The following is a 15,807-nucleotide window of genomic DNA, read 5'->3' as shown; positions in this document are numbered from 1 at the left end:
AGCCATTTACAACAACCAAAACTCTAAATGGGGAGAAACATAGCTTCGTACATCAAAGAACAAAAGGAAAGCCCTACCATCTGCTGATGGCCGAGAGTATGAAGAAATCCAGAAGGTCTTTAATGAGTCTAATAGATGTTGTCTTCTAGAAGTACAATAGCCACAATAGAGAATCTACTATGTACTAGATATCACACTAGACACCTAACATACATTAGCCCTATTTGTCATACTTACAAACTTGAACATCTCCATGTTATATAGAAGTTAGATGATTTACTAGAGCTTTTGCAGCTAGTATGTGTCAAGTCCAGGATTCACTTATGGATCAGTTGCACGTGTGAAAAAAAGTTTAGATCTTTGACATTCAGCTTACGTATTAGTCACATTCAGAATACTGTTTTTCTCTATGGTGCCTGGTACACTAGGAAATAAATATGGTATAGGTAGGACCTAGAGTCTGATAATAAATTTCATTTGAGGTGTTTGTTCCTTTTGCATGTAGTATTAATTTCTATGTTGAAATTTTATGTCATTTTGGTTTCCTCAAAACAACAAAATAATCATCTTAAATACCTTAAGATTAAGTGCATTCAGTCAACTTGTATCTTTCATTATAATATTGACGCTTTCAAGAGTTACCTTAAGTAACAAAGTCTGTCAGCTAATTGGATTTCTGAAAATGTTAATGGGAGTCTTCTGGTTAACTATCGCTATTCATTTCCCTCTGCGACCCCTTTCCTACCTAGAACGTACGTAGATGTTACTTGCCCTATCCCTACCCTGAGAGAGTTGTTTTATGTAATAAAAGAGATAACATATGTAAAAGAAATTGTAAACTGGAATCTAAAATATAAGGACTTGGCATCAATATCTAAAGGGAGGCAAGCATTCTAAAGAACGAGACCAGTGTGTATGTGGTGACATGAAAAACACGTAAGATACACGAAGTGAAAAATGCACCTGCATAAGTGTATGTAGAGTATGATCTCATTTCTGTAAGAATGGTGTATTTTTCTAAGCCTATACTAACATATGGAAGGCTACATACCATACATTGGTTTCCTGTGACCTTGGAGAGAAAGAAAAGGAGCAAGACAGAGTGAATGAGGAGTGGGGAATGTGAAACAGGGCGGAAATGAAAGAATATGAGCTATGGGGAATTCATCTTATTCAGGAATGAGGAAAACAGTGAGGAGAGAGAAGTTTTCAAGAAGTTGTATATAGCACAATGGTTAAGATTTTGGAGTTAAACTCAGTGTCACCCATTCCGGCTCTGTGACCTTGGGTATGTTATTCACCTCCATACTTGTCAATTCCTAGGCTTCCCTTATAGGATTCTGGTGAGAAATAGTGAGTTATTTAATCCACTTAAAGAATACTTGGCTCATAGTACACATTTAATGTTAGCTGTTATTTCCAGGACTTTTAGACCCAAAATTCCAAGAAAAGTGTCTCAAAGTCTGGATGGAGTAAAGTGACCACATAATTTATTGTGCAGGCGAGGATGCTGTTAATAATAAGCCAGGATTTATGGTTTCCCTAAGGTGGCGGCATCTTTGCTCCCAAATGTGACTAATTAAGGCGTCTTGCCTTGCTATCTCAGCCCAGTTAAGCCTCTGGACTTTGACAAGCCAGGGAGCAAATCATTCATAAAAGCTCTTCTTCAGACACACACTCACTCACTAAATAATAGAAGAAACATTGCTTTTTCTTTCTAGGTAACACATTATCTTAGAGGAGTATGAGTCTGCACATATATTTAGTAAAATTTGTGCATTATTTTTTACCCAAGAAATAACTTGACAGAGGATATTTGAGTTCTTATAAATAGTTTCTGTAGTCTAAGAAATAATTTATCATACTTTTCTTTAAAAAGCTAGACCCCTCATGCTGTCGGTGTCGAGTTCTCTTACCTGTCGAGCTCTTGGCATGTGCCAGGTGCAGTGCTTTCTTGGCAGAGGGGATGCAGTGGTAAACATAACATTTGGATCTGCTCCTAAGTTGCTTGTGGTCTAGTGAGAAAGACGATCAAATAATGACAAATATAGAGCTCTAAACTGACATCATTGTGATGAAGGCAAAGTCCAAGGAGCTCTACAAGGAGCTCAGGAAGAGCCCTGCCTGGCCTGGGAAGGAAGGGAAGAGCTCCCTGAGGAGGAGGGCTTTGCTCAGCGCTGAATAGGAGTTGACTGAACAGGAGCTGACAGGCCAGATGGAATGGGGGTTGGGGAAGAGGCAGGAGGAAGCATGGTCTTCTAGGAAAGAAGACCCTGAATGAGGAATGCAGAAAGGTGAGAAGTCTCTGTTTTTAAAAGATCGCCTTGGCTGCAGTGCGATCACACACTCTTCCCCCTGTTTGCAAAGCCCTTTCATTCCTTTTGCTAATGCAGTGCCATTCATTCAGGCCTTCCTCTGTGCTCCCTTAGCATTTGCACAGTTCTTTTATAGCCCGTATCACATTGCATTATAATTTTTTGTTTCTGTATCTCCGAGGTTCTTTAGGGCAGGGACTGGGTCTTATTTATTGTAGGGTACCTAGAATAGCATCATGGCTTTTCCCCTTCTTCCCTCTCCCCACAAATATTTGAGTATTTACTGTGTGCCAGTACTGTGTGCTTGCTGCTTGGGAAGGTGGCACAAGACAGGCTCAGTCCCTGCTCTCGTGGAGTATGTGGTGTAACAACTGTTCTCTCAGTGAATGAATACATGGAATGATTCACCACTCAGAATCGGAATTTTGAACTCTGGAGACCATTTTCATGCAGTTCAGCAGTTCTTTACCTTTTTTGCAGTTGTGGAAGAGAAACAGTGAATGCTTAAGTGTTAAGAAGCCATGCTAAGGTAAACTGAATCAAATAAAAGGTAAGGGCCCCCAAAGTAACAGTGTAAACCATGAGGGAACTATGGCTTGTAAAAATTTGATTCTATGTTGATCCTCATGAATACGCTGTAGTAACGACAGAGAACCACTGCAGTGGTATTCACGTCGTGGTGGTGTACTTCTCAGGTTGTAGTGTCCTCATTGAAAGGACAGTTTCCTTCTGCACTCCTTCATGCCGCTGTTCAGGTGCCCCCTTCCTGTTATAGGAGTTTATAGGGAGGAGTGCTGGGTTTGCCTAAGAGAGCAGTGACTGGAAACAGTAGTTCTTAGAGCGAGTGTACAAGGTTTCAAACAGTACCTGCTCTCAAGAAACTTGCCGATTTATGCGTATGTATGTGTGTGTGTTCACGTAAATTACTGACTAGAAACAGAAGGGCCCAGAATAGAATACTTTAGAGAACAAATTGGCTATAACCAATATGTCTATTCTGAAGACTTTTGTCCTTGGCAGGAGAGAGGAGGGAACTCCTTACTGGCTCTGTGAAACAAGACGGCCATCCTTCCAAGTTCATTGTGTGAGTTATGTCACTTGCGAAGTTAAAATGCAGCATTGCCTTTCCACTTGTGCTGTTCTCTCATGAGGGAATAAACCCTTCGGAGTCACTGCCTTTCATCACATGCTTGAAACACAAAAACAGATAGCCACAGAAAGCCAAGGTTACCAGAATTATATGCTTCATAGTTGACAGGGGCCGTCCAACCTGTCACATAGTGTCAGAATCATTTCTGTACCATTTTTACCAGGAGGCTGTTTATGCACACCTGAGTTCCTTTCTGGGAAAGCAGGCATTTCCAGCTCTTAGCTTTCTTCAGATATTTCCTCCATATTTCTGATTATTATGGTTATGCTCCTATTTCTTGATTTGTAAATTTTAGATTTTAAGTTTTAAATTTCCTCTATCAGTCTTTGTTATGGAAGAGGAGGGTTTAGCTTTCTTCCACTCTCTCCATCCGCTGCCTCCCCCTTCATCCTTCAGATATATCACAATTTTTAGTTACATCAGTATTCAATGTTTATGTTTATATTATTATGGCTGTTAGTATTATTCACCTGCTGAACCGGTTATTACACAACCATCCTGTCCTTTTTCCTTGTACAGTCCATTAACCACTCCTTTTGTTGGTTTTCTGAGTTTCCTATGTCCAGCTCACTCTTAATTCCCAAACTACAACTATAATTTTTAAATCCCTAAATATTCTTTACCACGTTCCAGCCAGACACTTCAGTTGGGCTCTTCAGCTTCATTTTCTCCCGCAGACCCCGCAGGAGCCCCCTGTCCTCCAGCGATGGCTGGGTCTGCCTGTTCTTGAGGCTGGCTGTGCAGCGGATTCCTTTGCCCTTTTGTTGCCCCATTTCCTGGATGCCTGTCTTCCTCTTTCTTGGTTTGCTCATTTATTTGGTAGAGCATATCCTCCAGTTGCTTCCTGATAAAAGAGGGTGTGGGAGGTAAAATTTGAGACGCTGTGTGTCTAAAAATATCTTTATTCTCTTTTCATACTTGACTGATAATTTGTCTGCTGTAGAATTCTAGGTTGGAAATCATTTCACCTCAGAATTTTTAAAGCACTGCTCCTTTGTCTTATGGCTTCCACAGATGCTATTGAAAATTCTGATGCCACTCAGTCCTTTGTATGCGAGCTGCTTTTTGTCTCTGGAAACTGTGTTCTCTTTATCCCATGTATTCTGAAATGTATTCTGAAATTTCACAGTGTGCCTCAGGGGTGGGTCTTTTTAAATGTTATTCATTGTACTGAGCATAGGATGGATTCTTTCAACTGGAAGCTTATATCCTTCAGTTCTAGGAAAACTTCTCTTTATTTTTTTGATAACTTTTTCCTCTCGTTTCTCTCTTTTCTCTGGAGCTCTTGGTCCTCTGATTTTTTAATTTTTTTCTCTCGTATTTCCAATCTCTTTCTTTGGTTCCACTTTCTGAGAGGTTTACTCAACTTTATCTTCTAGCTCTTTATTTATATTTTTATTTCTACTACCATTTTTTAATTTCCAATAACTTTGCACTGATTGTTCCAGTTTTTTCTAATTCTATTCTTGTGTGATAATTTTTTTTTTGCTGAGGTTTTATTTGGTTCCTTGTTTCTGTTCCTTTGAGTCCCTTTATTCTGTCTGTTTGTGCTCTATATTTTCATGTTGATCACTTTCCTCAAATGTATGGTGATCCTTGGTTGTCATTTTTATTTAAGAATGAGACACCAAAAATCCTATTGGATGCTCTATATAGAGAGGGGAAGATCTTGTCAGGGATATATATAATATAGGGAGATTGAGTAAGACCCACCAGCTTTGTTGGGAAATTCCCAAAAGTCAACATCTGTTGAACTTTTCTGTGGAGTCATTGTTTTCTGCATGAAAGAATCTTCCAACCTTCTGTTTGGGGATGGGGATGGGGCTGCTAGCATTCTGGAAGCCAAGTGGGTTAGCAGGGCTGGGATCTCGTCCTCCAGTCTGTAGCGTTCCTCTTAGGGCCTCTGTTTCCAGTGCGGTGCCTCTCCCTGCCTTCTGCCGTTCCTGATGTCCCTGGGTCTAGAGCCCATCTGGTTCACCGTCTTCCCAGAATAAACCCACCTTCTCTGGCCTGGGTACAGGCTGCCCTGGATGTGACTGGAGACCTGCTGGTCTAACACCCCCTTATACAGAATTTGCACCAAGTCCTCGTTTTCAGCTCTTCCTCATCCCTGGCCTCCTGTGCCACCTGGCCCCTCTGCTCCCTGAGCCTTCCCAGGGGACGTGTGTGAATTGGCACCCCCTTCTCTGGCTGCAGTGATTCATTCTCTCAGCTCTGTCACCACATCTACTGTTCATCTTGCAAAAAATGTTAACATTTTATGTTCACTGTTATCTTTCTGTTCCTTTTTTGTTTGTTTTTACTCTCATTTTAATGGGGCCAGGCCTGGGCAGAAATAAAAATACATGTTCAGTTTTTCTCATTTAGCTAGAATTCCTGTGGCATTGTTTGGGAGTTTCACGTCTGATTGTTTTATGTCTGTTAGGTTTGTCTTTCTCCAAAGATCACAAGCTTCTTTGACAATGACAGTGATTTCGTAGGCTCCTTGTCACCTCTCCTTTTACCCTCAGCAGTTAAGTATGTAGAAAGTATTTTAGTAAGAATTTGTCAAATTCTTTTGAGTAAGATGAAGTCTTTTTAAAATTAGACAGACTTTGGACAGTGTTTCATTATGTTGGAAAGCTGCCAGCCCTTCCGGAGGTTCAGAGATAAATCTGCCTTTGCAAGGATAACTGAAAGAGGAAAACAGTGAAGGCCTTTGGCAGAAAAAGGCTGATGACACAAACTCCTGCTTAGACCTTAATGATTTAATGAAGAACTGATGGAATGCTGCCCAGAACCTTGCTTCCCACTCAAGTTCGTTGCCATTGCTCCCTCTTCACAGTCAGTGATGGAGAAGCCCTTTCCTGACTTGGTGCTCTGAGAGTCTGCCTTCCTGAGAACTAATGCAGGAGGAGACCCGCAGAGCTGCAAGTTGTTTTCTCTCAACAGTCAAGGTCAAGAGCCTGGAGAAACTAGAAGGAACATGCACTAGAAGTCAGACGTGGGATGTTTGTTTCAGTTCCACATTAATTAGCTTTATGATGATCAGCAAGTCACTTGAACTTCAATTTTCTTACCTGTAAGATGGAAATAAGAGTATGTTCTTTCCTAATCTATAATGTGGTTGTAAGGGTCAAATAAGGGTAACATACATGCATGTAAATATTTGAACGTTGTCATTTTTAACTAATCATGGAACCATGGTGTTCCAGACCCTCGTATCCACCTACTGACTGGACATCTACATGTGGGAGTCCAAATTCATTTCGGCTTCAACCAATCCAAAACAAAACTCCCTCTGCCTCCCCTCCTCACCTCCCCCAACTCACACGACCACAATCACAAAACAAAGTAACCCTGATTTTCCTCCTGAATTTATTCTCTTATTATCCGCGGAATTATTCAGTTCACACCCACCCCTACGCCCCCCACCCTCATTCAGTCACCATATCCTGTCTTTTCTGTTGAATCTCTCCTTTTTTCTCTGTCCTCCTTACCATAGCCTTCCTTCAGGTCCTCACTTCATGCCTGAATTGCCCACTTCCAGCTAGTCTTCCTGGATCTAGTCACACACTTCTTCTAACCCATCATCTACACAAATGCTTAGCATAATGTTTTTTTTTTTCAAATTCTAAAATATGTCAGACCATCACAAAAGTATGGTGAGTAACAAATAGACCGTCTAGGTTCCCACCTCTCAGTTGTCAGCAGAAGGATTTTTCTAAAACATACATCTGATCGTACCCTGTTCAAAACCTTTCAGTACCTTACAAGACCCTTCATGTTCTGTCTCTGCCTGCCTCCCCATTCTTGCATTCACCATTCTTTTACTTGCTTGCTCCAGCCACTCACAATTACTTACATTTGCCCCAGTTTCCTGGGGCTACTCAGAGGACCTTGAATTTGGGTGTTTCCTCTTTGTTGCTTCTGCCTGGCTGATTCCTTCTAAACTTTAAGGCTCAGCTCAAGTATTTCCTCTTCTGCAAAGCCTCCACTATTCCCGTTTCCCCATGAGGTACCTTTTGCATACTTCCTTTCCAAAATGGCACACACTGTGCAGTATTGTCATTTGTTTACTTGTCTGACTTCCCCAGTCTACTCAAGGGTGGAGACTATGTAGCAACCTGGCATATGGAATGTCGTGCGTAAACATTTATTGCATTGAACTGGATTGGTCACTCTGCTGTTCCATTGAGATGCCATTACTTGTCTGAGTAAGTAAGCCGTTAAGTAGCTGGACAACCACAGGAAACAAGCTTACTGCCAGCTAAGAGCCACTTTAAGATATCATTTGGTCCCGAAATCTGATCCCACAGAATTGTCCCAGATGAAAGCAGGCTGGGCGCTTTGGTTCCAACTTAGGGTTTGTCTGTCTCTGTGTTTCATGTATAGAGGTCTCACATGCAGTATTCTTGTATATCCCATCGAGAGATTGTTGCCACCTTTAACGGATGCTACATAGAAACCATGTTACACTGGGGTAGCAGCTTGGTACAAAGCGAATGTTAGAAGTTGCAAACTGGTTGCCCTGGGCCAATTCCTTGCATTGTGCTGTGCTCTTGAAAAACATGAAGGATTCCCATAAAGGGCTTAAAACGTGTAGTTCGCAAGAGCAGCATAAAGAATTCACTGTGGTTCCAGGTCAAACGTGATAAATGCTGTGGTGAAGGTGCAGTGGGTGATCTGGAAAGTCTGAGGAGGGTGAGATTAATATCAGCCAGGGCAATGAGGAAAGGAGTTGTGGCTCAGGACTTTTGAGCTGGGCCACTTTCTGTGCTGGATGGAATAAGTGTCTCAGCGTATTTTCTGCCGTTCTTATTTGACTTCATGGAGACTTTACGCAATTTTACCCTAAGTTTTTGCCTGGTATTTGCTAGGTCTAAAGAGTGATAAGTAAATTTAAATATGGGTATTGATGGACCTTTTAAATCGGGTAGGAGGAGCCCTGGTTCCCTCTTCATGGTTTGGACTTGAGCCTATGCCTCTTCTCCTTGTCTTGAAAGTGCTCCCCTTTCCTTCAGTGTGGACTTTGTATCTTCTCCCTTTTCTGCTGCTGGCATTTAGCCCAGAGCCTGGCACGTAGTAGATGCTCTGTGGGTGCTCGTTGAGCTGAGCTCACCTTGGTGTTCTTTGTATCTGGTCCCTGTGACAGAGCTGCCTGCTCCTCCCTGCTCTTCAGCTACACATCAAGCCTGTTCCTTCTCAGGGCTTTTGCATTTGATGCTTGCACTGCCTGTCTCCCTCAGACGCCCACACCACTCGTTCCTTCACTTTATTTGGATCTCTTCTCAAAGATCACCATCAAGAGGTCTTTCCTGAGTACCTTATTTAAAGTGTCACCCCTGTTAGATTTTATCCCCTTACTTTGCTTTATCTGCTTCCTTTGTTTTGCTTATGGCAGTTATCCCTACTTGGCACCATACTATTTATTTGTTTATTCACTCACTCTCCATCCCCTAGAATTCAAGCTCCGTGAGGGCAGAGACTGTCTTTTCCCATCTGCATCTATAGCCCCTAGAACAGCACCTGGCACATAGAGGGCATGCTTCACATCTCTTGAATACATGCACAAGTAGCCCCATGCGTAGGACCTCTTTTAACGTCTGTCTCACGGTATAGAGTGGTCTGTGTCTGTATGGCCTGTTATTATTCATCAGTTGCTGCAGATCCAACATGCTGTGCCACATACAAATGTATAGTCAGTTTTTAAATGAATGGAGAGAGGCCTTTGAGGTGGGATTCAAAAGCCACAGGTTCTCATCAATCATATTCTTCCTTGCTTTGTCCAGTATCTTTAGATGCTATCTCAAAGTATAGGTGCTTCTGAGTCACAGAAGGCTAGGTTTGCTGTGCTTCAACATCATGTCTGTGCAGTTGGATTCCTATGACACATTTTAGACCTCTTAACCCTAATGCTATTAACCTGGCTCAAGACAGTTTCTAGTTTCCATGAGCCATGTAAGTCCTGGGGAGCCTATCACAGTAGAATTTATAGATGCAGAGATGGTGGTTTGAAGGATTAAGTGACTTGTCCAAGGTCACACAACTGACAAGTGGCAGAGGCAGGTTTTGAAGTTAGATCGGCTGACTGCAGAGCCTAAACTCTTAACCTGGGTTCTAGTTTCTTCCTGCAAGATTGCTGTGGCCACTCTAGGACCCATCAAGATTAGCCTGAGAGTTTGTTCTACAAGTCAAGGGCAACTATGATATTTCTGCACAATCTATATAGGTTAGACTTTGTTTAGGAATCTTCTGGATCATTTTTGGGTTTTTTTTCCGTGTTCTTTTGGTGCATTGTGTTCTGCTTTTCTTTGCTGCCGGTGAGCAGCCCATTGGTACTTGTGTTTTAGAAAAACATAATAGGGCACGCTGTGATAGGGAGGAAGACCTAGATTGTAAATAGTTCTTTTCTTGGGCTGCCAAAAAGGAAGAAACTTGGGTGGAAGGGGATGTTACTACCATCCTGTCTGAAGCTAAAATTCCAAGCAGAGATTACAGTTTTCATTTTCATTTAGGTTTTGTTATTTTTCAATATATTCCCATTCCCCCAAATTTCTAGATGGGCGTTTTGAGGAAATGCCAGTTGGAAATATTGCAGCTTTACGTAGGCAAGTCCTTATCTTTCTTCCTTGTCTTTTCTAATGGTTTTGAGGTAGTTTTAGTACTGGTATAGGATAACCAGACTTAATCACCTCTAAACCAGAGATATGGAGGTAAAAGGTAGAAAATGACAGAGGGCTTGCTCAGTCCTGCCTTTTTGTTAAAAGCAAGGGTAGTTTAAATCTTAGTTTTAAGTTTTAAGGTTACTTTGGGCCTGGATTGAGATGGCTGAAGAGATAACAGATTCCTAATGGAGTGCTAGGAGCTGACAGACCTGTGCTCCCAACTGCTTTAACCCGTGTTGGTATTTCCTCTTTCCAAACACCACTTGGTTTATTCCAGCCATCTTGCTATTTGAATTACGTTCAGCCTTGTATGATTGCATCTTCGCTTCATCTTGTCATCCCAGTTAGATCCTAAAGTCCTTGTTTGGCCAGATGCCAAGAGCTCCATAAATGGGAATATTGGATCTGACACCGATTTGGCTGTGATTTGGGCAAATAATTTGTTTTTGGATTTTAGTGTTACTTATTTTATAATAGAATGATAATTTTTGTCTTGTGGGACAATTTGAAAATAAGTATAAAAACAGTACTTCCTAGATTTTCCAGATCCATTTCACTTTCCACCACTTTAATCCATTGTCAGGCAGAGGTAATGCAATTTTTGGTTTAGAAAATGAGGTCATCATACAAGTGTGACAAAGAGATATAAATGCTTTTAACTCTTTGTTTGGAAGGTGTTATAGGAATCCAAGCTTAATGGAAGATGAGGATACCAGGATGTACCCCAGGCTCCTGACCTTGTCACCAGCATCCTTAATTGACAATAAACAAATAACCTAGATATGAAAGCACACATATCCTCTCTTTTCTCTTAAAATTTGTGTTAAGATTTTAAGCCTAGGGGTCGGCCCAGTGGCGCAGTGGTTAAGTGCACACATTCCACTTTGGTGGCCCCGGGTTCACCAGTTCGGATCCTGGGTGCGGGCATGGCACCGCTTGGCAAGCCATGCTGTGTCAGGCATCCCACATATAAAGTGGAGGAAATGGGCACGGATGTTAGCTCAGGGCCAGTCTTCCTCAGCAAAAAGAGGAGAGTTGGCGGCAGATGTTAGCTCAGGGCTAATCTACATCAAAAAAAAAAAAAAAAAAAGATAAGAAAAAGATTTTAAGCCTAATACCTCCATGCTTGTTAAAGTGGCCTGTGTCACACATATGTAACCATTTATTATTAACATTTTGAATTTTTTTGGTCTTTTCCCTATGCATAGGTTCTTTCCCTTTTCTTTTTAAAAATTATTATTGTATATATACTACATGCATTCTTATTGTACGTGTTTTAAACTGTGTGGTAGAACACAGAGCAGAACATGAAAGTCCCTCTTTAGCAGTCTGCAGTGCCCCCAACACACGTTTCCTTTCCCAGAGGTAACCACTGTCAACACCTGATGAGCACTCTTCCCATCGCCATCCACACGTGTGCGTGCGTGTGTGTGTGTGTACTTATAAAACAGGGGCTCATATTTTGTGTTGTATACAATGGCTTTTTTCTTTCTCACTTACCATACACAGCATGTCTTGGGAAATCTCTCTTTCCATGTCAGGACATACAGGTCCAACTCATTTTCTTTTCTTTCCTTTCCTTTGTTGTTACGCTTGTTATTAATGGTTATAGAATAATTCATTTTATGGGTGTACCTGATATTTATCTGCTCACCTATTGATAGATGTTACATTTTTAGTTTTTACTCTTACAGTGAAGCAGTCTTGTACAAGTGTGTGTCTTTGTGCATATGTACAAGTATTTCTGTTGGATAGTTGCCTAGAAGTTGAAATGTTGGCTCAAAGTAAATGCCTATTTTTGGTTTGGGTGCAGGCTGCCAAATTGTTTCCCAAAGGAATTCACCAATTTAAACTCATACCAGTGGTATTTAAGGGTCCTTATTTCCCTGATCGTTACAAACACTTTATAGTGTCATTATTTTCATTTTTTTGTCAGTCTGAAAGATGAAAAGTGGTATGTGATTATTTTAATTTGTGTTCTTCTAAGTTGTGGCTCTGTAGATCTAACCTTGTCTGATTTCTGCCTTTTAGGAATTATTCAACATTACCAGTTACTTGAGGACATCTTTTCTTAATTTCTTGGGCTGAATCTACCTGTCTGTCTATCTATCTATCTATCATCTATCTATGGTGTAGGGTAAGAATCACTTTGTAGAACTTTAAACAGGAGGTGAAGTAAACTTGTGCACTCAATCTACTATCCTGATAGATTTCCCTCATATATTCTTTCTCTACAATATTTACAATTTTGTTTCTTTTTTCTCCTTAACATTATATTGTAATGTCTATTTTGTCTTATCATGTAAATGGGATATGATATTCTACTATGTGTCTATACCTTAGTTATCATAATCATTTCTCTATTGATGGACTTTAGGGCTATTTCCAAAATTTTATTGTTATAAATAATGCTGCTTCCAACATCTGAGCATAAAGGCTTTGGGACCAGATGGTTTTCCTGGGGATTCTTTATAATTTTAGTGCTTTAAGTCAGTGATTCCTAAATATGGAAATGGGTAGATAGCTGCACAGCTAATCTATGACTGAAACCTAACACTGATACCATCCAATAACAAAAGCACAGCAAGCAAAAACTTTAGACTTGCCTCACTTATGAATGCAGATGTGACAATCCTAAGTAAAATACTCTCAAGTAGAATTCACTGACATGGCCATAATGGATAATGGCCAAATAAGATTTATTCCAGCGATGAAAGAAAGGCTCAATATTAAGAAACCTTTTGATAGCAATATATTGGTTAGTTAAATGTGAAAAACTGTGATTATCTCCAGAGATGCAGAAAATGCATTTAAATTAAACGACTATTTCTTTTTATTTTTTTCCTAAGATTGGCACCTGAGCTAACAACAGTTGCCGGTCTTCTTCCCCACTCCCCGACTTCTTCTCCCCAAAGCTCCCCCCAACCCCAGTACATAGTTGTATATCCTAGCTGGAGGTCCTTCCAGTTCTGCTATGTGGGACGCTGCCTCAGCATGGCCTGATGAGCGAAGCCATGTTCGCACCCAGGATCTGAACCAGTGAAACCCTAGGCCACTGAAGCAGAGTGTGTGAACTTAACCACTAGGCCATGGGGCCAACCCTAAACAGCTATTTCTAATAACACTTTAAAAAGGAAAAAAATAAGAAACTTCCTTTAGTTGTTTCAGAGTGTCTACCTCAAACCAACTGCCAACAACATTAGAGACATTCTCATTAAAAGCAAGGACAAAACAAGGCTGCCCTCTACTACTTAATGGTATTTTAGAAGCTCTGGCCAATGCAGTAAGGTGTGAAACGAAATCAGAATTAAAGCTTTGAGAATTAAATAAGATGACGTTTCAGCCTTCTTAGTATGGTGTTTCTAATTCAAATAAGGTACCCAAATTGTAGATTCTGTTGTTATTTCTTTTTATTACCAATAAGACACATCCACAAAGGAAAGACAAAGTTGTCTCTTGCATCTTTTTTGGAGGGGAGGAGCAGCTCCTGCTTGCTTGCTTGCTTATTTATTTATTTATGTTGAGGTAACATTGGTTATAACATTATATAAATTTCAGGTGTACATCATTATATTTTGACTTCTGTGTAGACTACATTGTGTTCATCACCAAAAGTCTAGTTGCTGCCTGTCACTGTACAAATGAACTCCTTTACCCTTTTCACCTTCCTCCCACCCTCCTCCCCCTCTAGAAACCACCAGTCTATTCTCCGTATCTATGTGTTTGTTTGTTTGTTGTTGTTGTTTTATCATCTACACATGAGTGAGATTATATGGTATTTGCCTTTCCTTGTCTGACTTATTTTGCTTAGTGTAATAATCTCACGGTCTATCCATGTTGTCGCAAATGGCATTTCTTGCATCTTAACATGTGTATCCTGGTGCATTTACCATTGTGGGTTCTTTGACCTTGGTCCTTGAGGTTGAATCGTCCTGATTATCTATCTGGTCCATGTTGAGGTCTCAAGCCTTGAGTTACTGCCATAGAGGTGGGTGCTCAATACCTGTGACTGGCTGAGTGGTTTAGTTCAGTGATATTTTTGATGACCTTTCAAGGAGCTGTTCTTACAATCTTGGGAGTGATCAGAGGCACGAGTCCCAGACTGAGTGAATAATGACGTTACAGATGAGGAGACGGTACAGAAGAACAAGCTCTTAAATGATGGCACTCTTGTCTTGATAGTGGACTCCTTGTTCAGTAAACTGTTTGTACCCTCAGTACTATGCATTCCTGCAGTAAATAGCTGCTGTCCTTTATCAAGTGTCATTTGGAAGTAACCAATTTGGTTCAATACCATACAGAATTCTTTTCCAAGCAGCTAGCTCTCTCTAAATTTGATTTGTGACTTCAGTCTTTTTTTGTTCCCTATAGCATCTGGAGAGGGCCAAATGTGAACTGTGTTGACAGCACTGGGTATACACCTCTGCACCATGCTGCTTTGAATGGCCATAAGTAAGTATTCACGTGCTACATTCCTGCCCTACCCTTCAGAACCCAGGACTTCATATTGTCTTTCTTGCTTCCTGTAAAGGTGTACTAAGCAGTGGTGCTGAGAAGCAGAGAAAAACAAACTAAATTTAGTCCATCCAGAATCCTTGAGTCTCTCTTTAGTGTATAATTTAAACATCCTTCCCTACTCCACCCTCCAAGAAACCTTTAACCAAAGATTAAGTTTTACTTTTTCCTCTGCTCGTCCTTTTCCCCTCTGAAATGGTGCAGTGCCATACAATTATATGAATATCAAGATCAAATCTGGGGCAGCCAGGTCCTCAAGGGGCTGGATAATCTATTAGGTAACCAGCCCCTTTATAATCTGAGTGCTCATGAGAAACTTTCCTTCTGTTAAAGTAGTTATTTATTTACTCTGTCTTTTTGTTTGCCATTCTTTCCTCATAAAGTTAACCTTGCAGATAATAAGAACCGTTTTTAAGGGAAAAGAATACATGAATAATATGGCCTATTTAATTCTCTTAAGTATAGAGAGGTTATTCGGAATTGGGTGGGATTAGTGTGGAAAGTTTTCTGGAGAAGGTGTGCTTTGGGGGGAATTAGAAAGAAGGCAGCGTAGGTTTAGATGACTTGGCAGCCCATAGAGGGTGCTGCCCTTTAAGTGAGGGAGAATCTGATGGCTCAGAGAAGGGACAGGCACGGTTATGGGGTATGACGAGTAGATTTGCCGGGATGCGGGAGAATGGAAACCAGCGTGTAGCAGAATAGAGGATGTTAAAGAGAGTCTGAGGCATCATACTATAGGACATAAACAGAAGTTTAGTTTTTATGAGGAAGGATTACTGGAACCATTTGAGATTTTTCTGAGCAAGGAGCAGCAGGGCCTTCACCACCTTATGCTAGTCTGTATCACTTGTCCAATATTTGGCCCAGCCTAGCTGACTCTGATGTGCCAGAAAGAGACCCCTGTTGTTTCTGTCTACGTTAAGCTTTTCTAAAATATGGTGAATGTGATCATTATGTCTTTTCTGTAGCCATCTTAGACATAGACAAAACTAATGAGAAATCTGTAGAGATCCCTCCTCCATTAAATCATGGGGTGACCTGAATTAAAGTGAATCTTGGACTTAAGTAACTATAGCTTGTTAGACAAGTTCGTCTCCAAATGCTGTTTTTATTTACACTGAGAATTTTCTTTGACCTCTTGTGCATGGGGATAATTATACACTTATATCTGCTTAATTAG

At 40.8% G+C, this 15,807-nt stretch overlaps 1 protein-coding gene across 6 annotated transcripts in view; it reads left to right on the top strand.

Moving 5' to 3' along the window:
• The window catches only part of ANKS1A (ankyrin repeat and sterile alpha motif domain containing 1A), a 173,212-nt gene that overhangs the window by 48,864 nt on the left and 108,541 nt on the right, over nucleotides 1-15,807 (top strand). For 5 of the 6 annotated variants that reach the window (XM_070515062.1, XM_070515063.1, XM_070515065.1 and 2 more), the window contains exon 2: nucleotides 14,484-14,564. In XM_070515062.1, the coding sequence (XP_070371163.1) occupies nucleotides 14,484-14,564 (81 nt within the window). Of the gene's footprint in view, nucleotides 1-2,262; nucleotides 2,295-14,483; nucleotides 14,565-15,807 lie in introns of those variants that run through there. The other variant, XM_070515066.1, reaches the window with a different exon arrangement.

The sequence above is a fragment of the Equus asinus genome, chromosome 8 (assembly GCF_041296235.1).
Source record: "Equus asinus isolate D_3611 breed Donkey chromosome 8, EquAss-T2T_v2, whole genome shotgun sequence".
Taxonomy (NCBI): Eukaryota; Metazoa; Chordata; class Mammalia; order Perissodactyla; family Equidae; genus Equus; species Equus asinus.
This window is presented reverse-complemented; position numbering and strand designations above follow the sequence as displayed.